This window comes from Temnothorax nylanderi, unplaced genomic scaffold (assembly GCF_030848795.1).
Source record: "Temnothorax nylanderi isolate EJ_2023f unplaced genomic scaffold, tnyl_v1.0 TNYL_tig0034_pilon, whole genome shotgun sequence".
Taxonomy (NCBI): Eukaryota; Metazoa; Arthropoda; class Insecta; order Hymenoptera; family Formicidae; genus Temnothorax; species Temnothorax nylanderi.
The window spans coordinates 1319046-1343867 of record NW_027249096.1 but is presented as its reverse complement, the minus strand read 5'-3'; the positions used below and the strand labels follow the sequence as shown (position 1 = coordinate 1343867).

General features: G+C 44.5%; 1 protein-coding gene across 8 annotated transcripts in view; it reads right to left on the bottom strand.

The window, feature by feature from the left end:
• The window catches only part of Ten-a (tenascin accessory), a 442890-nt gene that overhangs the window by 27066 nt on the left and 391002 nt on the right, over positions 1-24822 (bottom strand). For 7 of the 8 annotated variants that reach the window (XM_071703188.1, XM_071703191.1, XM_071703193.1 and 4 more), the window contains 4 exons: positions 9056-9333; positions 2707-2826; positions 1410-2068; positions 1113-1326 (listed from right to left, as the gene is read on the bottom strand). In XM_071703188.1, the coding sequence (XP_071559289.1) occupies positions 1113-1326; positions 1410-2068; positions 2707-2826; positions 9056-9333 (1271 nt within the window). The remainder of the gene's footprint in view (positions 1-1112; positions 1327-1409; positions 2069-2706; positions 2827-9055; positions 9334-24822) is intronic. The other variant, XM_071703190.1, reaches the window with a different exon arrangement.

Sequence of the window (24822 nt, the reverse complement as noted above, 5' to 3'; positions counted from 1 at the left end):
TGGATTTACCGTTTCAACTAAGTGTGTTTAAAAGATCGACAAAAAATCGGCGCGCAGTTTACTAAGTTTGGAAAAAAGTATATAAAATTCATACAATATTATTATTAGATCACCAACATCCAATCCGGACCATAAATAGCGTTTTTCTTACTAATTGATAATATATAAAATATAAGTGAGATCACAATTGCCTTTAAAGGCAAGTTTTTAAAAGAAATAACTTGTCTCTCGATTCGGATTCTTATTCGCCAGTTAGTTCTCATTTGCCGTCGTGTCGCGACTAATGCAAATCCGTTTCCGCTCGACGAATTTATCGTTCTTACGATTGGAGCTGACATATTCCACTGACGTGGAACTAATACCGTTTTCGTCTGCGTTTAGGAAAAAGCGACGGGCGAGCGTATCTCTAACGAGGACCGTGAGAATGTCAGAGACGAAGTGTCTCGTTCCCGGCGAATAATCTCGTCATTTATATCGTACGTCACTCAGTCCCCGGAAATTCCGGGGTGTGCGAAATTATAACGTACCTATCGAACGCAGCTGCGTGCCGCGTGCGTGCGCGCGCGCGCGCGCGCGCGTGTGTATTATTCAAATTCCCGCGAAACAATACGAAACTAATTGTCGCACCGAATTGGCATGGCTTGACCCATATGTAAATTTGGAGAACTCAGCGTGCATTAATTATAGGTTGTACACAGGCCGGGCTGTGTTCTCCACCGACGGGGACTCTGCATTACTAATATCTTGAATCTCCCCGGATAGAGGGCCAGGACGTACGCTTGAATTATGGGAAAATTAATGGTGCTGTGACAAACATGAAGAAATAACGATCCGAGGCAGAAATAGATGTTCGAGGTAAACGTTTTCCGTCACCCGTGACTTCCGCTAAGCCGTTTTTAAGGCTGAAATATGGGTCGTGATATCGCGCGCCGCATTTGCAATGCAACGTCATCGCTCGCGAATCGTCCTCGGATAATCTTTTCAAGCCGGTCCGCCGGTATCGTCAAATTTTTTTTCCCCCTTTTTTCCCACATCCGCGTAAGGAAATATATAAATCCTAATTTAGAAGCAAATAACTCGCCTCTATAAATTTTAGTTTATCGCTAACTTACGTTCGTCGCAAAAGGCGCCCTTCCAGCCGGGATTACAGACGCAGGATCCTCTGACGCACTGGCCATGCTGATTGCAATCAGGAACTTGGCAGTCACCTAACGGTATGTCGCACTCCGCGCCCTTCCAGCCCTCCTCGCAGTGGCACATACCACCGCCGTATTGTCCGTGAGAAGAACACAAAACTGGGCATACGCTTTTGCTGCAATCAGCACCCTGGAAGTTTCGTCTCCTTAGTCTCTGATCTCTTCGGGTGATACATAGTCAGATAATTTCAGAATAATTGCGCAGAAACGTACCTGATATCCGTCTATACAATCGCACTTGCCGAGGTAGCACGATCCACGTCCGGAGCAGTCATTGGGACACGTAGTGGAGACACCTTCGGCTTCCGTCACGACCAGAGTAACCTTGTAAGGCTGCAACTCGTCGTTGTACACGGACAGGAACCAGTCGCCGGTGTCGAAGTACTGCAGCAGACTGACGTTGACCATCAGCGGCTCCACGATGGTCCTCTTGATGAGCACGTGTTGATAGGACGCGGCCGGCTGCGCCGCGCGTTCCACGCGAACGTCCTGCGGGCTGCTGGACTGCATAAAACTGACCGCCTCCGCGGTGATGTCCCTCTTCAGCCTGTGGACCACCCTGCCACCCTTGACGAACTCCACGAAATCGTACTGCGTGACGCTGGGCGCGACGTTCCGCCTGCCGTACACCGCGAAATTCGCGCCCCACGGCAGGGTCAGGTTCAGCCTGATGAACGCCGGCTGCTTGTTGCGGAACTCCGTGTTCCAGAAGTGATACGGCTGAATAACGGCGGAGTGCGCGACGTTGTAGGCCTGTAGCTCGAGCACGGCCGGCCATTGCTGCGCCGATTGCTGGATCTGCGGGTCGCTCTGCTGATCACCGGCGCTGTCCGCGGCGCTCGAATGCTCCGCCGTGCTCGTCGGCAGGGATTCTGCGAGGGAGAGACGCGAAGATGGTGACACATTCGATAACATAAGTAGCATAAGTCGTTGAGAAAGTCGCGAGGCAAATAAAATATTGTCTAGCATAAAATTTAGTGATATCTTTTTATGAAAAAAGAAAAAGTCTCTTATTTGTTTGACTTATACCGCACTGCACGACGACCTGTGCATTTCGGTTGTAACATAGTAAACTGTATGATGTGTAAGTTTGATGAGTGAACAATTAAGAACAAAAGATTATATTTCTATTCTTAAACGTATCATTTTTGGAAAAAGATATAAAAAGAATATTATCAAACGTTTATTTTAAGCGGAGCAGAGCTCACGCTCACGATCTTTTTATCGTGGCTTTTTATTGCTCCATATTCCTCGGTTTATTTCCATATCAAGTGCGTCAAATGTACCTCAATTGTTCAATTATCTTTCGGAATTGGTACAGCTCACAGTGTGAAATCTTTACAGTGAGTGACATTTGGATGCGCGGCGATATATAGTCCTCGCTAAAGATATTATATTGATGAAACGTTCATCCACTCGCGCTTCCCAAAAGCAATTAGCGTATGACGCTGTACGCGAGAGTATTTACATCATGCAGAGTAGATGCAAATTAATACCGCTCGATATTTACCTTCTGTGGGGATCTGCGTGGATATCGAGTCGTGGATGTGTGCGTTTTCGTGAGTGACAGCTTTGATATCTTGAACCAGAATGCAGTTAGTGCTGTCTATCGGGCGCATAGAGCTCACTGCTGGAAAGTAAACAAAGGGCATTCGTTTTAGAAATAAAAGAAAGGATGAAACTCCACCATGTGCGCGCGGAGATGCCTCACGCGCAATCGCGCGTAGACACCAATGTTATATTTGCAACGTACGACTGGTATTCTGGGGTGAAATGGCATTGCCCGCGCGCGACGCTTTTATAGCGTCAGGAATCAAGAACGGCTTTAGTCGAACGTCTGGCAGCGGCCTAATGGGTTCATAAATTCGGACAATCGCTTTCGAATTACGATGGCACACTAGATTTCCCATGACAACCCGACCTTCCTGCTCGAGTAACTTTTAAAGCAACGTATCCGTGTAATAAAGTTCGAGGTCTCACGGCTTGAATCACGGCTTGTATCGAGCGTACGATATTGCTTCATCAGATCAAGAATTCTGAAATGGTACACGCTATAATACCCTTGTATCGTTTATATACGGTATTCTTTTTATAAATTTTAACAAAATAGCGTGACGAGCAACGATCAATTCAACGAGTTCTAACTATATAGCCAATGACAAATGATTATAATGATTTAATATTTAAATGAAAACCCCTCAAAGACCAATTAATATCGGCCGATATGATCCGAGATCCAATTATGTTGATGCTATATCAGTAGTTATCTGGGAATTTCAGGTCATTTATATTAATGTTTTCTGAGCGATAAGTGCAAGTTCGTTGAATTTAAACGCCATGATAAATTTGGCAATAAAACCCTTATCCGTGGCGGGATATTGCGGTTTAATTAATTATCTGTCTCGTGCGCCACAAGCGCCACGAATTAATTACGCGGTTTAACGAGAGTTTTTAAAAAAGAGGCAGACCCGGGCCAACGCAACCCCCGCCTAACGACCTCTTGGCTTATCAACGCAACAAAACATCGATAACGCGTAATTGAATTCGCGTGTTATTGCCGCGCGGGTGATTTGACAAATCGAGATTCGCCGATACACTCGGCGCCGATATTTAATGGACGCGTTTTCGCGCCCCGCGATTTGTCGCATCGCGGATTGTACATAAGCTCTCTGTCGTGGTAATAGCACTCGTTATTGCGCATCGTTTCTAGTTGTAATTGCCATTGTGTGCTGTAATACATTGTTATTTTATTATATCCCCACAGCTTTCCCCCAAAGCACGCGGAAAAATACAGCGGTAAATAAAATGGAGACCAATATTTGGCTTTTGATAGCGAGAGAGATAGCGCGCAAACGCGTAAAAGTTTAAACTGAATAATTTAATAAATGCAGATTGTTCTAATTTTCCCCCCAATACTTGTCGCAATAACTTGTCTTTGGCCATAGAAAGGTCTTCCGTGCAGACGATAGTCCTTGACAAGTTTCTTCGAGGTAAAGAAGCTGCGCGATACGTGCGAGACGAGGGGTTACGCGTACACGTTAGTCTTCCGTGTGTGTACGCATACGGTGTGTACACAAGCGGGCGTATACACATGACGCACACATGTACACATGTACACATGTACGCACGTCAGACCGGAGATAGGCGAAATGACCGGAAAAGAGCGACTATTCCTTCGGGATCGACGTTGCCTGGCCGCCATGTAACTATCGCTGAAATTGAGTTGCAGTGAACTGTGAATGACCTTATTTCGCGTATATGCCAGTCAGCGTGGCATCGTTTTCGTTCCCGCTTCACGTCGCTGCAACTCAGCAATCCAACTTTCCACATATCGCACACTCGATGTCTAAAAAAATCACGCAATAACTTCGAGACACCACCAAATATTATATTAATAGAAAACGGGACAATTATTTTATACATTGGAAATATGTAAATACGTGTAGTATACTGAAAATGAGTTTTTTTAAATATTCGATACACAATACAGAGCCTTGCCTCAGCCTTTCTCAATTTATCTTACATAGACTTTATTTTAGCAACGCTTTAATATTGCAGCCGTTCTTAAAATATTTGACGTTGTAAATTAGGAATAGCGAATGCAAAATGAGCTTCATGCACTTGGGATCTCTGAGTAATTTAATCTACCGGCAGCTGCGACCTCTGAGACACGCTGTATGCTTAACCGTAAGGACAATACTCCGAAACGAAGTCATCTCAAAATCCAATATATGGATCGAGGGACTGCCAAGTTTTGATGATGAGCCACCGGAAATTTAAAATGGCCATAATGCGAGCGGTCGTTACACCACCAGTCTGCCTCCTTGCTTTCGCGGGGGGATGGAAAAGGCGAGCGCGACTGTGAAGGACAGCGGGCACGTTCACGGGGGGAGGAGGGAAGGGGGTGAAGGAAGGGGGTGGAGAGGGAGGGGCGCAAAGGAACAACTTTTTCAATTATATACCCCCGGATCGATAGAGCGATTCATTCCCGAGAATGATTCCCGGATTATCGTAGGATTATCCCGCCGCCACCCCGGCCGGTCCGTTCTACCGCCCACTTCCGCTCGTACGTTATAATGAAATGTTTACAATCGATCCGTCTACCCTTTCGTTCCGATCCGGCGAAGCGTGAGTCCAGACACGACAGCGTTATCGAGCTGCCTACAATGTCGTTATTATTGACGAGTTAACTATTAATGGCGCAGTAATAATGTTTTCTCGCGGACAGGAAACACAAGCGGATGAATCATATTACGGTTTTTTAACGACAAACATCCCATTAAAAATTGTTATTTCAATGTTGTGTCAACAGTTTTCAATCATAATTAAAGGATTTTTGCCCGAGAGATCTGAAATGAATTCTGTACGATGGTCAAAGTCCATTTCGCGAACGTATTAAAGTTTATCATCCGAAGATGCAGGGGCCAAAGGGATTTGACGGGAGAAGTAAAAGGGGCCGCATTGTGTTCCGCGAATCTGTACAGCATCTCCCCCCCTCCCTCTTTGGTTCCTTTGTCGAGATATTCGCGATTGCGAATAATCTAAAAATTAAACGCTTATTACAGAAATAAATGAAAGACGCTTTCCATGATTTACAAATACGCCCGTTGAAAATAATTACAAATGACAAACAAGATTTTCTAGCTTTACTCTCAGCTTCGGGACAGTTTGTCAAGAGGAATTATCGTGGCAACGGTTTCGTTGGTCATTTGTAAATGAAACCGTGGAAGAGGTCCGCGTCGGAAGTGGCTTGTCGCGAAACGATTTTAGCCCTATGAGGGCCACAAGCGAGCAAGCAAGCAAGCAAGCCGACATACGTCAAATTACCGAAAAGCAAGGTAACTCGCGTGCATGCAAAATTCGTGTGTTCCGGAGCGAGGCCGAGGGACGAAACGAGGAGGGAGGGTTCGCGCACACGGCTTCGTGAGTCTCGCAGCGTGTGCGTGCGCGCATATACCTATAGTCGCAGTGTGTGTGTGTGTGTGTGCTCGCGGCGAGAGAGGGTAGACGGACCTGCAACGACCGTAAAAGAGACGCGAGCGCGTGGGAGGACGGAGAGAGGTAACGCCGGAGCTGCGGGGTAGTTTGGATGCAGTAGCAAACAGGCAGATTGGATTCCAGACTCGATTTACTGGAATGCAGAAATAACAGCTGGCGAGTAGAGTCTCCTCGAGGCCGAGAATCGACTTTGCAGTCTCTACCATCCTCCCCCCCCCCTCTCTCTCTCTCTCTTCCTGCGACACGCGGGACGGGAGGTGGAAGAAGAACATGGACGCCGAAGTCGGGGTGGACAGTTCCACCAGGAGAAGCGGAGGGGTGTTACACAGATTCGCGGAACACATTGCCCAGCTACTCGCATCCCTTCGTTCTCCCGTCAAACCCCCTTAGTCCCTGCGACTTTCGGATGATGAAGTCTAATACGTTCGCAAGTCGGACCGTGACTATCGTACGGATTTTCGGATTTTTCGTGAAAATGCAAAAACACGATTTGCGTGAAGGTGGAAAGGGGCGGAGAGGGAGGAAAGCAGGTTCCTTTCTGTTGCGCGCTGATAACAGGCAAGCATTAATTCCTCTAATCGGACTCGGCACCGAGTGGAGATGCAGCGATCTTCAGGCCCGTTCGCGCGTATCTTCGGCCTCGCACCCCGTTGGCTCCTGCATTAGCATAACGGACCTGGTGGAGCCATTTTCCAAGACCTTTTTGCAGTAACGTGATAACCTAACGTGGTGTTCTTTCAACGTTGATCTTAACGACGCGGATCAACGAGGGGACGATTTGTCTCTCGTTTTCTTGCCGCGAAAGCTCGTTAATAGAGCCGGCTACCAACGGCAAGAATGTCGTCGTAGTGTTTAGCTTCAATAAGATTTCACGTTTACACACATCGCGCGGTTTTCGCCGCGTTGTTATTTATGCAGCAAAGTTTACCAATGTTAGCCGTAGGGCGTACCGAGGTAGTGCGCCGTTAGTTGCACGGATATCGATTTGTCGGGTAGGCCATTGCCCTGGGAAATTGCCCGATTCGTTTAGCAAAGACACGTACTTTTAAATTCTGACAATCTGTTTTCTCTTAGCAAATATAACAGAAAATTTGACAATTTTGAAATCGATGATATACGTGAGAACGTCAAAGGCACACACACACACACACACACACGCTAACGTGTTGTTGTTGTTTGAAGTACCTTTCTGCAGTGTCTCCTGCGACTCCCTGTTACTGTTATTAACGGATAGAAAGGCGTGGTATCGATTCATACACGAATGCGTTCACCCTTTTCCCCGACTCCGTGACGCGCTACGGTGTGTAGTTTCTCAACTACGAGTGTTACGGGTAAAACGCACCCCATGCCACGGGAACGCTTCCTCGCTATCGACGGGCAATATTTTTGCCTCTCCCTAACCGGATGGAGCCAACCACTCCGCGTTAAATGAACCATTACGCTGGCAATGTTACGCCGTAGCTACGCTTCCTACAGAACATCCGGACTTCCGCTGTTAAACAGTATTTAATTTTCCCGAATACGGCTATATACATCGTTTGCACACGATCAAGTATTATTCTGTTCTACTGTTATGATAATAATAATTCAACAATAAGAGAACATAAATTTAAGATTAAAAGCAAAACGATTTTAGTAAGTGCAGGAAAATGTGTTTATAAGATGTTACATTTATATTTCCTTTTCACATATTTCCTTTTTATGTATATCATGTAAACATTCTTCTTTAATAGACAGACATCGTGAAAATAATTTTTTTAATGCAGTATTTCGAAAATCTATAAAACAAAATGCATTCGGTAATAATCTCTTTGCAAAAAATGTTTCAACATAACATTTAAAACAAACCGGATTTTATAACTCAAAACTGCTTCTATCATTAGGAAACGTAGTGTTTAAACGTCAATCGTAAAATAATATTGCTGCGGTAATATTACGTGCACCGACATTGCAAGAAAAATGTTAATGTATGCATAATGTGCGAACAAACATAATACAGCTGCATTGTACAATATTTCGAATAGGTTACTTTCTCTCTTTCTCTCGCGAGAATTTAATTAATTCTGTAGTGTCTTCCTTTTTATTAATTTCATGCTTTGTTCATCTGACTCTGTTTTTGTGTTTATTAAATTTCGTGTATATTATATCTAAGCCACGCGACCGCATAAAAAATTGTTATTACGGCACATCGAAAACGGAGCCTTTTTACAAATAAATTAGTTTGCCTCGCTCTTAACAATTTTTTTTGTCTTTAGAAGCCCGAGCGAAAATACGAATTTTACGTCCGCTAATATTTGTGAATCTCATTTAGTTATGATTTGCATGATTACGTGAAATTCGTCATGCCTTCACGCGGAATGTTATGGTGTCAGTCATATGTATAATCCCCCTCTGTGCGTACAGGGATTAGCATGGTGCAGTAATGCCGACGTTCCGATGGATTTTAGCATTAGGTGGGTTGGGTTAGTCGTAACCAGATTTGCAAGTTAATAATGAATTATTGTACCGTGAATTTCGGGTCAGCCAGCAATAGAATTGTGCGCGGACTATCCGCCGCCGGCTATGTTACGACTCGGACGTGCGCTCTGGGACTAATAAAAACGGTTCATTCAAATTTACATTGAGGCAAATATTATTTATGAAATGGCTGCATTAAATAGCTGTCCCTCATCCTCTTCGTGCATGTACAGATATAGATCTGGTTACATCTTTATAGTTCAGCTTCAGTTCACATTAATCTAAACAGACATTCATTCAATCTAAAATCGGCTGTGATATATTCGGCGTAGCGGAGCCGCACAATCGCGTTCGAAGCTTCGAAATAAGGTTTGTTGAGAAGGTTTAAGGTGACGATCACTTACCAGCAAAGTACGCCAGCATCGCCGTCAGCGCCACGGCCAAGAGGATCAGGGCGATCGAGAAGCATTTCCAGGAGCACCTGTGCTGACAACGTTTGTCGATGTGAAAGCGCGACGGCGAATACGGGGAGTAGTGCGGCACCGCTGCGGCACGAAGCGGAAAACCCGGCATCACCATAGCCTGGCCTTGCGCGCCTACTGTGGCGGTACCGCCATTTCCGGCGCCGCCTAAACCGCCGCCCAGAGAGCCCACCGTCACCTGCTGTTGCGGTGGCGGAAGCCTGAAACAACAAGAAATAACCGAGATGTTAGGATACGCGTCTAGAGAGACGCGATGGAAGTAACGTTATATCGTGAAACCGCATGATTACGCTCCGCCGTAATATACACGTGTATGTGTTACGCAAGATGATACGTCTTAATCAGGTTACTCGGGTCATCTCGACGAATCGATCGTCGCGATTAATACCTGCGCGAGATCGAATGATCGGCCGACGATGACAAATCGTCCGTGCGATTGCGAATTAGAATGGAGCCGAGACGTCGATTAGTATCTCCCATGTGTCTTGGTTACTGCTGATTATTAGTTAAATTCATGCCGATACTCGTCGGTGTATCGGTGCGGCGTCGGGGGTAATAAATGGGAGAGTTGACTGCGCGTACGGGCTCCGCTTGATCCGACGTCGCTCCGAGGGCGATACGCACCGGCGATAAATCGATGACCGGTATCTGTTCGGCGCACGTGTGCCAGGCGGCGGCGGCGGCGATCGCGTCGTGGTACATAGACCGGGGCATCGGCAACGCGCGTCCGCGGGGATGCAGATAACGCCGTGCTTATAAAAGATGCAGATGCCGCCATTAAGCCCGACATGGCAGGCCGCGTGTGCGTGTGCCGTATATATCGCCCGCACGAGACGCACGAAAACCCGCGGGCTTTTTCGGGGAATGACGTTCGCGCGGGGGTGACCGAGGTTCAGGCCCTACCCGTCGGACCCGTGTCAAGGATTTTATTTTCATCATCGACGATATTTATCTTCGTCCCCCTCGTCGCGAGGCACCGGGATAAGCGTGGCCAATAGCCGGACCGGATGAAAGGCCAACGTCGAAACAGGGATTTAATATGGTGCCCAGGATAAATATAGTTTTCCGATAATCATGCGGACTCATGAATAGCATTATGCGCGCGCCGCGGCTGAAATCCCGTAAGAATAACTCGATTGACAGTACGTCTCTGGTAGGGACGAGAGATAGAGGGAAGGGCAAAAGGGGAGGACTTGAAGCCAGACCAGAAAAAGGAAACAAGCGGGAACTTAACAATGCGCCGCAGCGCCAATATTGGATTTTCCGCTTAAAAATTCACGTAGTATAAAGCCCCGAACACGAGGCGCGGCTGCTTGAGAATCGAATGCTTACGAAAAATCTCTTTCGAGTCGGTTTTACGCCAGGTTCGACGCCAGTTCGAAAGCAGTCAGAACGTTGGGATTTAATCCCGAACTTATCGCCTTAAGGTAACGTTTCATTTTCACGGGATGTAAGCGAAGTGATTTAAAGTGGTTTAAAAAGATATTTCCTGGAGGTAACACTTACGGTACATCGATCGTGAAATACTTTTTGTCTCCAGAAACGTTGAAACAGTCGAATGATTTTCTTTATTTATTCAGCAGAAATCAATTCGATCGAATGTTAAAATTTAGTTTTCTCTATTTTCATAATTCCAAAAATATAGGTATTTTAAGAATAATATTTTAATCGTAAGTATAGAACAAATTACTTTTTTCTTCAGAACGTATCTAATTCGAACGTTTATTTCAGTTTGCAATTTTTCATTCTCTTTAAACTGCGAAAGATTTGTCAAAGAATGATAGATGACATGAAAGAAAATTCTAAAGATAAGCTGTGAGACAGACATCTTGCAGAGTTTAGAGATAAGCGTTTCCATCCCCCTTTGAAGGAATCGTTGAGATGTCGTGTATGCCGCGCGTAATTTATAAGTTGCTTAATAAACCCCGTCTGTGACAAATACCATAAATAATCACGCTTAGATCCCGCTTCGCGATCCTATAAATGTCCGCTCATATTTTCTAGAGCAGGAAGCAATCAGACATGACGTGAAAAAATATCACTGGCAAAAGTCCCGGGCGTTCTTATACACGGCGACGCAGAAAAAAAGAAGATACGCGCGAGAGAAGGAATCCCGCGTAATAAATATTACTTTTTCCTCGGTATCATTAACTTAGGAACGAAGCGGCGTAAAATTAATTTACTAAAAGTATCGGTGTGCTCAACGTCCGACAAAAATCGGGAGAGGAAAAAACTTAATGGCGAAATAATGGGAATTTTTTTTTCTAAGTTGGAAGATGGCCAAAGGTAGTCTTACTTCATCTCTGAATCGTCGGCGCGACTAAGTAGATATATTTCAAATATAATTCAATTGCAGAAATGATTTAATAAAAATATACAACTTTGAATAGAAGTTTCAAGATTGCGCACAATTCTTCTTTTTATCTACTTATAGTCGTCAACTAATTTAAAAATAAATTTTCCGCCAGCAAGATCAATAGTCCAACGTAAAATAGCTAATAAATGTTTCTATATTTTTTGTATTATTAATATTAATAATATTTGCTTTGAAGCTCTTATATGTATATACATTACTCTATTATTGATTGAATTAGTTTGCTGGAAATACTTTCTCTTTTTTACGCATTAATTAACTCTCATGATTAATTTATAACGGTTCGCGATTACTTCCGTATTCCGCTAGATTTCCCGAACTAAAGCTCTAGAAATTTTTTTTCTGGGAAATAAATAAATCTAACTCCCTGACCCGGCTAAGAGCCTCCGGATAGATGTACGGCGCTCCGGTCGGGACAACTGGATTCTTGATTGCACGTAACAGACAAATGAAGCGAGGGGAGTGGCTGAAAACAAGATAAACGAGGAAAAAGGAGAGATAGCAAAGCCGGGGATGCACTGCGGAAGAACGGAGTAAGCAGCAATTCGGCGTGTTCACGCCGTGGCCTCTCTCCAAGCCGGGTTAATCCATTTGTGCGAGTAAATCGGTTAGCTGGAATTGGGTTATATTTCCTAATCGATACGATGGATTAAGTTACCGGTTGGTCCGTCCTCCGCTCGGTCACGACGTACGGCTCTTTCTTCGCTAATTATCGTTAGTAGCGGCGAAGGGAACGTGAGAGAAATATGAATTCCTGCCAAAGCTTCAACGGAAGATTACACTACTATCTTACAATTAGCTGTATCACATTTGAATGCAAACGGCATTTCTAATTATAAAAAGGTGTCGCTACGCGATATCAATGTATTTATATGTATGTTCTTCGATCCAATTTTTTATCTATCGCGAGAATTTACGAAAATTCTTCGAGATTGCCGGATTGCTCGGGAATGAGAAATTGCAGATCTCAAATCCCTCTTCCCTTTGATTCAAACGGTCTGCGATTTTTCTTGTGACAGCTTAATCTAACTCGGGGAGCGTAAGCGTAAAGCTAAAGCGCGAAGTTGCCGCGGCACGACTTTCGGGAAGGAAGTTCGAAAACGTGCGGATGCTCCTTTAACCAATGTAAAAGTGGGTCGAGGAGCGCCGAGTTTGATCGTCAGCAACCTGGGCGGATTACGCAGTCCCGCTGCGAAGTTAGGATGTTCCTGATCTAAGTTAAGTCGTAGTCCGGTCACGAAAGAACCCACCGTCGCTTTAAGCAGGTATAGCTACTCCAACCGGGCAACGTCGATGGCAGTGGACGTGGATTGTATGTACGTGTACAAAACACAAAACACCTCCACCGATTAAACCAATTGGACGGCTGTCTGATATATTGGAAGTTAAAGAGGTAATTGCGAGCGGCGTTGCTGCCACATATTGAGTTGAGTGTCGTCTGAGTGGAAGATTGGACTGTTCCAGCTGCGCGGGCTGAGGATAGAATCGAGCGTGTGATCCAATTATGATGTAACGCATGTTCCATCGCAGGAACGATTGGCAGCGACGAGTGCCTGTGTGTAGTTCCTACACCATTTCAAACTTCGAAAGCTACCCAGTGTCACGCGCCCTTCATTGGCGTTTAACGGATGACGGGATGGTCTTCGAAAGAAATGGAAAACGCGCGTTAAGACCGATATTAAATACCGAGCAAATATCCGAGTGAAGTCACCCCATTCTCTTTTCATTCTCGCTGTACTTTATTAATTTAATTATTAGTTATTAAATTATTAAAGTGGGACGTATATATAAGTTTATCTTTAATTTTCTTCTAATTATTCATTATTTCATCTTTCGAATTGTTCGAATTTCAATCTCTTTCGAGTATGAAAAATGGGACAATAATCCCGCAGATACTTATCTTTACATTTTTCTGCCACTACTTTCATAGATTCCTCTCTACATCTAATAATGAATACATTCCCTATGAAATCTTCAATACCCATCTCTTCCTCTGTCCCTTTATAAATTCTTTTGTTCGAGCTTATCTATCATCTGAAGTGATACCTATACCGTAGCGACGTTACTTCGGGTAGTCCCCGACCGCTAGAAAACATAATGGATCCTTCCGAGAAGAGGCGTGAAAAATTTCGGAGGCTGCTGATACTCGATCGTTTGTCACGAGCGGCGCTTATCTGCGATCTCCCCCGAGATCGCGTAGCGCAGACGAAGCGCGTTCTAAGGTACGACGATTGTCGACGTTGAGGAACGTTACCGTGGGTCCCGTAGGAGGTACACGTAAGAAGAATCCTAATAAAAATCTGATACCCCGGTCCACGCGCGGGTCCAGCCAAACGCGTTTCAAAGGGAAGATAAGGTGACAGAGAGAGAGAGAGAGAGAGAGAAAGAGAGAGACACAGGTAACACGACGCGCCGCAGTTGAAATTGAATCCCACTCTCAGGTGAAAAATTACGATCGTTGCTAACACGCCCGGGGGATAATGAAGTCTGCTTTCGCAGCCATTGTTCCGCGGAGGGCACGTCGGCGCGTAGCTGCGCGCCGAGCCGCGCCTTCCGACAGCCGCCGCCTGCTTTCTCGCCGCTAGCGCGACGCCTCTAATTATTAATTTCGGCCTTTTAATATTAATTAGACGCGCGCGGGTCTGGGCGGGCGAACGAGCGCTCGCCCGTGCACGCGCACGCGCGCGCACTATGTGCCATGTGCCGTAATGGAACGGCGTGATTACGCCGAGATTATAATTTTAATCGCTCGATTACCACTCCGAGATAGCGGGAGGGAGGGAGGGAGAAAGGGAGAGAGAGAGAGAGAGTGTGTACCGCCTCGCGGCGCGGCGGCGGCGGCGCAGCTCTTGTATGCGTTTCTCGGCACACAGTAATAATAAGTGCGATACCACTGAATATTCAGAGTGACTGTGCCGCGAAGATTCCGCGGTATTACGATTTTAAGACTGCAAGGCGCCTCGTAAACTACGCGCTCGACGTCAAGCTTTATGTCTATTATCTTTAGCTAAATTTCGCGTTTGCGTCTGGATATTAATTTTAACGTCGTCATGGAGAATAGAATGTTTGCCGCGAACGGCACACGAGTTATTTTCCAATGAAAGATGGATGGGAAACGCCATAGATCGCGAGATTTGACGAGAGACCTTGTCAATCACTTCTGACAATCCTGTCAATCTTCGTGTACGAAGAAAAAAAAAGTCGATAAAATGGGATGAAAAGGACGGGGAAGATTTTGGGCTTAGCTACAAGTTGCTTCATAAGTTTGCATTCACGAAATCTTCCAACAAAATAGATCCTCGCATATTTTTATACATCATGTACAAACTAGCAGCAAGCCCAAGTAATACCTCTGCAAGAAGTTATCAGATTGCTCCGAGTGAAATTTATGTCGCAATATCATTTTTGAGGATTTTCTCATATTTCGCATAAAGCTACCGTAAGCCTGAGTAATATCGTGAAATGAAATCTCCGTGAATGTTTCCCGCGCGGTGAAACTGATATGCTTCTATGGATATACGTCTATTCGTGCGTACGCGTCGCGCGCTGTATGTACATATATACGTATGCGTATATATCGTTATATTAAACTAATTACAATCGTCAAAAATACTACCAAATGCTCTCGCTCCCGCTCGCGAGATAAAGCAATGATAATGCGCTGTCGAGGCTAAAAGCTTTTTTCCGTAAATCCCACAGTTCGCGAGGGAGTTACGATCTCTCCGCGTCTATTGCCCTACGGGCCATCGCCACTATCAGGCGACGACAGTCGTCCCGGTCTCGCAAGGCTGTCGTGCGAACGATCGGTAAGAATGGCGGTGTTAATGGCCCGGCCGCGGTTCTAAACGAGCGCGAGACTCGCGCCCATTGTGGCCGCATACGAGCGAGTAACGCGAGGGACACGCCGGAGAGAGCTAATGTCAGTCGTAACGTTATAAAACGCGACACCGAGCAGCTGGCTACACCCCGCCCGGTAATACAATCCCGCGTAAATCCCGTGCCTCCTCTTCTTCGCCGGCCGTGCGCCAACCAGTTCCCGTGGTTTATTGCCATCCGGCATCGTGTTAAAAGGACACCAGCTGCGCGCGCGCCAGGGAGAACGAGGGCGCGCGTCTGTGCTCCGACACGCAGAAATCGGAGTCCGTGACGATATCCCGATAAGAGAAGACGAGAGCATTGGCGAAGCTTCGCCTCCGATTGCTTTATCGCTTGTAAAAATCTCGCGGTCGCAAGAGTTGCACGTACTTCTGTGGAGTGTGGAGTCTCAAAAAAAGGGAGATGAATCTTTAAAATATTTTTTAAAGTTTTATCCATGATCAGAAATATGTGTTTGACATATGTAATTTATCTTGGTACTTCAATTTGCCAGTACGGGTCGCACACAGAACCATGTCGATTTTTGCACGCGTATATAAGCAAAATAATTCCGTGCTTCCGGCAATTAATGTATAGTAGATGATCTCTAAAAGAGAAATTAAATCTAACGAACGTCCAATTATCGGCGCAGCAATCCCTAAATTATCATCTCTAAAATACGCTGGGTTGTTCAATCATTTGGGATTTTATATTGTTGATACGAGTAAATAAAAGACAATGACAATGAAACGTCATTTGCATATAATATTGCACCATAATATAAATAATAAACATGAATTTGAATCGAAATTATTTCTTCCATTTATTTAATCTTGTGTCAAAATTTCTCCTAGATTTTTGTTTTGAGATCTTTTGGCGGGCAAATACTTCCTCCCAAAATTTTCCTCGGACATCGTTCCGTTTTATCGTAGACAAAATCTGAGGTCGACGACTCGTCGCGCTGCATAATTCCGCGATAAAGATTCTCCCGCCGCGAGTCATCGACCGCGCACCGCCGATTTGTACGGGGACAAACGTGTTTTCCTCAGGTCGTATTTTTACGGCGATGCATTATTCTCTCCCGAAATAATTTCTAACTGTGTGATAAATATATAAAACGGATTAGACGTGATTATTACAGTGTTCTCCTGTTCTCTTCATTTTGCGCTGCAAGCCTCATGCTCGACTTCTGGCTGGGCCATTGCCATCGATTCCCGCTTACGCGACATTCAGGAGTCCTCCCCGGGAATTTTCCTCGGACATGACCTACTTCATCGCAGACGACGTACGAATTTGGCGATTCATCTCGCTGCATAATTCCGTGATAAAGATTCCTCCCCCGTGCCGTCCACCACCGCGCGTATTGTGGCAAGTTTGCATCAAGGGGGATGATGCCCCATATGTTTTCCCCGCGTTATCTTTAACGCGGCGATGCATTAGCCTCGAAATCACTTCCCGAGCGGCTTGCTGCGACTGCGATTGCGAGACTGCGAATCTCGCCCGAGCATCACTCCGTGCCGAGGTTCCGCGAGATAGAATCGCGCGAGACGTGAGAGGAATCCCCTCGGCCTCTCGTAGACGCGGCGCGGCGCGGCGCGGCGCGGCGTATTCGAAGCGAAAATCCAATCTTTCTCGAACCATTCCGGGGCCCATGCCTCGATAAGGGATGTCATCTCTGTTTCCCTCTCCTCCTTCTTTCCTCTCCCCGCGCTGAACGTCTCTCTTTATCTTCGAATTTCCGTGTCAATAGTTCACCGATTTCTCCGCAAACCGCCGTCGCTGGAGACTCCCTAATAAAAATCACGGAAATAATATCCGCATGATTCTGATTACTTTAGTTTCACGTTTCAGCAAAACCGATAGTTTTCAACGAAAAATGATAACTTCGCGAGGAGAACTGCACTGCGAAAAATCTCTAAATATTGTATTACAATGCATTTTCTGTTCTTCGACGCTAAATCCAGGCGAGATCCCGTCTCGCGTGGTACAAAGACGGAGTATGTTTTTACATTCTTTAACGAGTTCGCCGCCATGAAGTTTATTTCCGTCGAGCGGGCTCTTTCGAGTGAAACCTGATCGGTACAATCTTCACCGATGCAATTACCTCGGGTCGTGCGTCAAAGGTATCGCGCTTTTTCGTACTTTCCTACGTATTATTACTCGGAAAGCGAACTTACATATTTGAAATCGTGAAACAGAAACTTAACATAGTCTCGATTCTTCTTATTAAAACAAATTGCGGCGATTAGGCATGTATTCTGCGTACGTGGATCCTTAGTACCGAAATCGCGAGCGATACTCGCGCGGGTATATCGTCACCAATACGCATACATCAATACTGCAACCACGTACGTGGACGTATGAAAAGTACCTGGTGAGAAAAATATCATACGTGCCCGCCGCGATCCATGTGGCGGCGTGCTAGGGCGATTGTGCGTCCCTTATTCCGCTTCTTTATTGCGAGCGATCAGAATTGAATAATGCAGTGGACGCGAGCCGGCGGAAGCGGTTCTGCATCGAGGAGCAAAAGCTCTGAACACCATCTTTCCGTACATACGGAGGAGAGATATACGCATATATATATACATATATAGACGCCAGACACGTGTATATATATATATATATAAAATGCCCAGGAATTCCATGCAGGTATATACCAGAGACGGAGATTTGTTCCCCGCCACGTATATGCGAAAGATACGATGCATATTCTTCTCGCACAATGCAAAGGTTGCTCGATGCGTCGAAAATATCGACTTCTGCGGGGTGCGCAAATTAGCCTTTAACAGCCCGAGACGAACGGACGAAATTGCTCACGTGATGCGCATTCAAGGCAGATTACACGTCAATCGTTATCGGTTAATTGTAACTTTTTAATTGATTCTTCTAATTCCAACGGCAGAGAGAAAGAGAACCAACGGGCGATTAAATTTACTACGTATCACATAATTGACTTTTGCGAGATGAAAAGTCTGAGTTTAAGTGATAATAATCAGTAATTATTGCTGGCGTATCTTCCTTTCTTTCGACTTCGTGTCAACTGGGATCGATACTCCCAACGTTTCATTTCCCCGCACGAACTTCAATCCATCGCGCTGTGAAATATACTCGATACAATCCACACACACACACACACACACACACACACACACACACACACACACACACACACACACACAATCCATCCCTCAAATATCATCGGCTTGGCCATGCTCGTCGCGCAACTACCAAGCGTGCAATTTACAGACATTAATGAAATTGTTTCCCATATGTATTCGGAATTATTACATACATAAACATATACACAATACATATGTGTACTTTGAGACCGATTCGATTTCGGAGATATAGCTTAAAAATGTGCTGACAAGTTTCGTTCCATTACACGCAGTTTTAAATAGAAAATAATGCATTTTAAAATATGATACTAAATATTTAACGTAATGAAACGTAAACGAGATGAAAGTACTGATACATATTTTATTAACCGTCAAATTTCAGAATCATATTATTTTAAATGAATTTAGTCAGTTATTGCTTTTAAACTAAGGATTACTTGCATGGTTATTTGACTCATGTCATTTATTGTCGAAAATAAGAGAACCTGGATGCGAATTTTTACAGCGTAAACTTTAAACGCAAAGATACATAATAACATCTAAAGTTTTATGCGAAATATTACGAAACATCTATGTTGCAATGTTTAGATTTTCTTTCCTTGATAAACTTTCTCTCTCTTGTAAAAAGTAGACTGTTAAAGAAGGTCAAAAATAACGCTAAATTTGTTGCGAGTGCTAGTTGCGAGATTAACTTGATATAAATGCAGCGTACTGTTCCTTGCGAGGAAGCTTTCAAGTTTTCTCATTATGACAAACTCCGTTGATTTAACAGCAACGGTCTGCGTAAAACATAACAAAGGGACATACCGCGCACGTTTTTATCATCCTAGTACAGGAATTATACGCTATGTAAAAAAAAACGCAGATATACTATATTCAAAATCAGAGTTCGTTCGCGTAACAAACGCGTCCCTCGCATACATTCAGTAAATGAATATGATATACGAGACGATTATTTCAATCCTTCTGTATGCCAGAGATGAAATCGTAACCGGAGAAAATACGATAGCCGTTTTATTTTAGAAGATATAATAATATAAAAGCGGAGTAGGGGCATAATTGAAATTTCAACGCGAAGAGCAAGAATGGGAAAAGTTTAATTCTACTATGATTAAATCTACTAAAAATTGTTCCTACGGTGAAGTCGATTCCCCTTGTAATCGCGCCGTTGAGTTAAATAAACAATGCCGAGAAATTAATCGATACAATATTCATCAGGCGTTGCTCTCGCAGAAAAGTTTATTTCGCGGCTAAGAAAAATAAACCATTGGAGTGTATCATCGCCGCGAGCGAAGTTTTCCTCGCGAAACGAGCCCTTCCTCGAAAACTTACGTCGATGGTTATCGCGCGAGAGGCGCGGTGCGCGCGCGTTATGCGTATATATTAGCGGCATATCCCTTAAAAATGGAATATGCCGCTCTCGACCTTTATGGATCCCATCAGACAGTAACGACGTACCGTTCCGGCTTCCAAGTCGAAGCACGTCTCGCGACTGTCGCTCGCGACACAAGGCGCTGGGGTGATTCGATGGCGCGGCTAGAGATGATCGGTCGAGTCGGGGAAGTCGGGGAAATCGGGGAAAGAAGGCGACGGTGGGCCGGGAGTCCGAGTCCCCGTGTGTGCGGAAGCCGTTATTGCAAGACACGGATGGACGATATCCGTCCGGGATACCGGCGTAGGCGCAACGTGGAGGGCACGTGGAGAGAGGCTTCGACAACGACGATGCCAGCTGCGCGATCGCGCGCGTACATACGGCAACCCGCCCGACCTTCGCGCCGACTTCTCACGCGAGCGCGAACTTCTATACGCGAGCGGAATCGAAAGGGTGCGGGAGAGGGAGAGGATGGATGTATCATCCTCACGCCTCTTCGCAAACTTTGGTAACATTCGATCATCCTCTCGGGCCCCCTGCCCCTCTCCACTAGCTCCCCCGGCAGTGGCAATGAACCGCCTGTCGCATCTCTAACGGCGTGAGTCGACGTGAAGTCGCGCCGGGGCCGAAGAAGAAAGCCGCGAACCGACGCGAAGATGAGGGGGGAGAATATTACACCACGTGTGCCGGTAATAAGACCGCGCACGTGACGATAATGCAAAAATGTCCTCTCACGGCTCCGTTCGTTCCCCCTGTCTCGTTTCCCCTCTTCCACCGTGTTTTCCCTTGTCGTCTCACGACGAAGCTTCTTCACTCCCCTCCCGCCCCTGCGCCCTCCGCGCGTTCTCATAGTTCGGAGAGCGTTGGTGTTTTCTGCACTCAAGCGATTAACTTTCATGCGACCCTTGCGACATTCGATTAAATTGGATTTTTTTTTAATTTTTTATTCGCTTATTGGATTCGAGTCTCTTAAGTGAACGCGAGGAATAAATGGAGCTTAAATATTCAACTATTTACCTATATTGCCGAAATAAAATTGTACGACAAAGTCGATGGGAGGTCAGGGAAAAATAAGAAAAAATATAAAAATGCGAAAAGAATGGCGGGAAATTATTGAATTATTCATACAAATGGCATGATCGATTCCGGTAACAATATCGCCATTTAATCCCCTAGGTTAATTTTCTATACGGAAATTATATAATTATCTCGCGGAATATTTGTATATCTCTCGCATAATTGGTCGAACGATAGATTAAACAGTATATAATTTAATTTTGGATGTAATAATCGACTACGCGCGCTGTTCCACTACTCGAAAAATTCCTGTTTAGCAGATGAGATTTTATGAAAAAAGTAAAAAAAAGAAACGTGTTTTGTATGTACTTTATTTATATTTAATAAAGAAAAAACATGCGACAAACACATGTATATAACGCATGCAATTTTTGTTTTTCCGAAAATATTTTATTTATTTGAAGTTATTTTATGTAGTTGTTTTTCAGTAAAAAATATCATTTCCTTGAGAGACTCTGTTTAGATATATGTATATTTTTTTGGGCGTAAAAATGCACACGTATATTTATTCTCATTTTACATTTCTCCCTGAATATTATTCGAATCCATAAAAACTGTATAGATACGTAGCTGTCGCATGGTACGTACAGAATAGTATAATTCTACAAATCGGTTTCTTCCTCTTTCTTTTAAGAAAAATTGAATTGAACAAGCAAAGAGAGAATATTTTGCAGACGGCGCGGGCAGCGCAAGATCTCCGATAACTCTAGACTCGCACGCGCGATATCGCGAGACGAAACTCCTCATAAATGTCTTTTTCGTTATGGCCACAGCCGCCCCATTGGATCCTGAAATCGACGGCGTCGTCGGTCAAGCGTCGCCCCCGAGGCAGAACGGAGAAAAGTGGAAAACAAAGCGTGGAGCGTATACCATTTGATATTTTTAGTCGGTCCACAACACCGCGGAGCCTTCCGCCGCCGTGCCGCTTCGTTCTCATCCACCCTCACTTCGGCTTTTTGTTCTTGCGCCGTGTCTTTTCGCTCTACGAAGGCGGGACTCAATTTCATCTCGGGACGAGGGAAAGAATAAGAGAAAGCGAGAAAGCCGGCGTGCCGGGTCGCGACGTAATGAAGAAAAATCTTAGGAGGATATTGCAGATAGCGGCGGGGGCTGGGACATTTCCACATACGTAGACGTAACGACTTTCGGGTCGGATGAGCTTGAGGAAGGGTCGAAGGGCAGCGAGCCGTATGTCGCCGTGGCGCGTCATTATTTTGAGTGCGACACGTCTGTGTAGAAATGAGACGCGCGGCGCCGAGACAACGATTCGAAAAAAGGGAGGCAGAATGAGAGAGAGAAGACGCTCCGAAGGCCGGTCTTTTCTCTAACGATGATGATAACGTCGCGTTAAAGCGGCGGCAGCAGTGTCACCGATGAGCTTCGCTCACACCATTTACGAATTGCGGCGAACGCCACTGTGGATCGTTACCGCGTCCGCGGTAACATTGATGGCGATGATTTTTCACCGACCACGGTTCGATGATGCAAGGAAAATCGCGGCGCAAAGGGATTCGAGCGAACGGAGAAGAATTTGCCTTTACTTCCACTATATATTTGAAAATAAACACGTCGGAAGAATCACCATCTCTTCACCGATCGGACACGTTCAATATCGATCGACGATTAGGGGCATATAGTGCAGAGTAATCAGACGCGCGATCACAATTGGACAGCCGCCCATGTGGTTATATACGACGAGAAAATATCTTCGAGTACACCTTCGACGTCGCGTTACTATCATCGCGATCGTCGTTTCCGCGTCTGATGTTTATTTAACGTGCGCTCAATGTTGACTTGAGTACAATCTCATAAATGTCGTTTGAAGGAACCTGCGAACAATATTAGTGCAGCGTGCGAGCGGCGAAGCATGTTATGCTCCGAAAGTGGGTGCTTTGTCATTCTAGCAGTCCATCGTTTGACATGAAGCATATATATCTCGTCAATCAAACCGGCATATTAATAATAATTTGTTCCTTGCTAGGTTTACTCACGTGCGACACTGCATGAATCTAGAATCTATAGGACTTTAGACGCGCGTTGTACGAATATTAAACTTCCGTTAAAATTAAGTCGATTATTATTTAATTATGTATATCGTAGCCTCATTGTTCGGTTTATTACGCGTTTGTATACTTTTACACTTTTAATTAACTTTACTTATATTTATATATATTCAATAAAGTTGAAGTTATTATTATTATTTCCATTTGAATATTCAGAGTGTATAGTTCATAATCCAGAGATTGTTTGGAGTTTATTTTTAAAAAGAGAATTATTAAGGAATAGAGATATAATCACGGACGGTTATCACAATCACATTTATGTAATTGATGAATGTATATTTAGAGTGCGCAACAGAATAATTGCACTGAAGAATAATTAATAAATATTATTTAACGAGATCGAGAATGTAATTAATTAATAAATTAATGAATAAATATGTAGCGTCGACGCGGTGATAGTATTGTGACAAAACGTAATTAATAACTGTCGCTTAGTGAGATACGAAGTGTACGTAATTTAACGAGTGTCGACTATAATCATGCTTTTTTGTTAGTGGCGATGTTATTCGCAATAACACGGAAAGAGCGTTTATTGTTATTCTTCAGACAGGCGTTATACTCTTTCTTACATAATTAATCATCCCTCCCAGTACTAAAAGTTTTACGGGATATCTCGTTAAAGCGTTTCTCCATCTTTCACCGTCAGAAACACACATATACACACGCAGAAAAAATTTGTTTACCAATATAAATTATATTAGCAATAGAGAGATATAAATCTGATATATTATATTAAGTTTATTTAAATAATTACTTCGCCGTATTTATATTCAAGAATGCTGATGCGTATAGTTCAAAATATTCCGAGGATGCTGCGCCAAAACCGATCAATTCGACTAACTTCTAAGAAAATGGCCACTTCACGTCGTTCATATAAATTAGGTTTACTCAAGCTCGCCCCAAGTTCTGATAATTAACGCTTCCCGCATCGTTCCCCATCTATATCGTTCGAGGCGCTTTACTCTTCAGGTGTCCCGGAAAGGCCTGACCTACGACCCTCTGCGACAACCTTAGCCGGGTAAATCTAATTTCGAGGGTTGCGATTGTCCGCTGCATTATATATGTTCTGTCTGCAGGGTCGTTCCCTCGGTCGGCGACGGGTGAACCGGACTCGGCCGGGATCCCGCAAACCCTCTCGTTCTCTTTTCGCTCCGCGTTCCGCGCGCGCGAAAAGAACGAACGGGAACAGTAAATTCCGTGGCACCGCGCGCACTCCACCCGCGGTTCGAGCAGTACACCAGGCGCGGCTAAACACAGCTTTCGTTTTAACTTCTGTATTTTTAGATGAGAGCCGTTTTCTGTGTTTAACCATTACGCGGGAATATTACTCTATTTATAGCCGAATAGCTTTGTTGAGCGCGCCACGTGCCTCGCACTTCTCCCTGCAGCTCTGTGTTGCCGGAAGGGACGTACACTTGATGATAATTCAAAGGCTAAAATGCCAGTCATTACTCAGCCTGTTAGCCCTGTCGAGCTCCATTGACAATACACGCGATGATGTCTAATTGCCTGTTTCTTCTGGATCGTGCCTCCTGGGGCGCTTAATAAAACGATAATAACATTTTCTCAACCAAAATAATGAACGACTACATTCCTTTTCAAATATATTTGTAGCATTGTTTATTTCCATAGAAATTACGGCACTCTTTACGCTTTTCAATCACTTTTAAAAATTATATCATAGATTTAGAATGATTCTAGTCATAAATGTTCAGTTCTCAAGCTGCAAAATATATTTGATGATGGAAGAAATAGAAATATCAAATTTTAATCAAGTAAAACAGTTGAACACAATTTTATCATAACTTTTAAATTAATCATTCAAGATA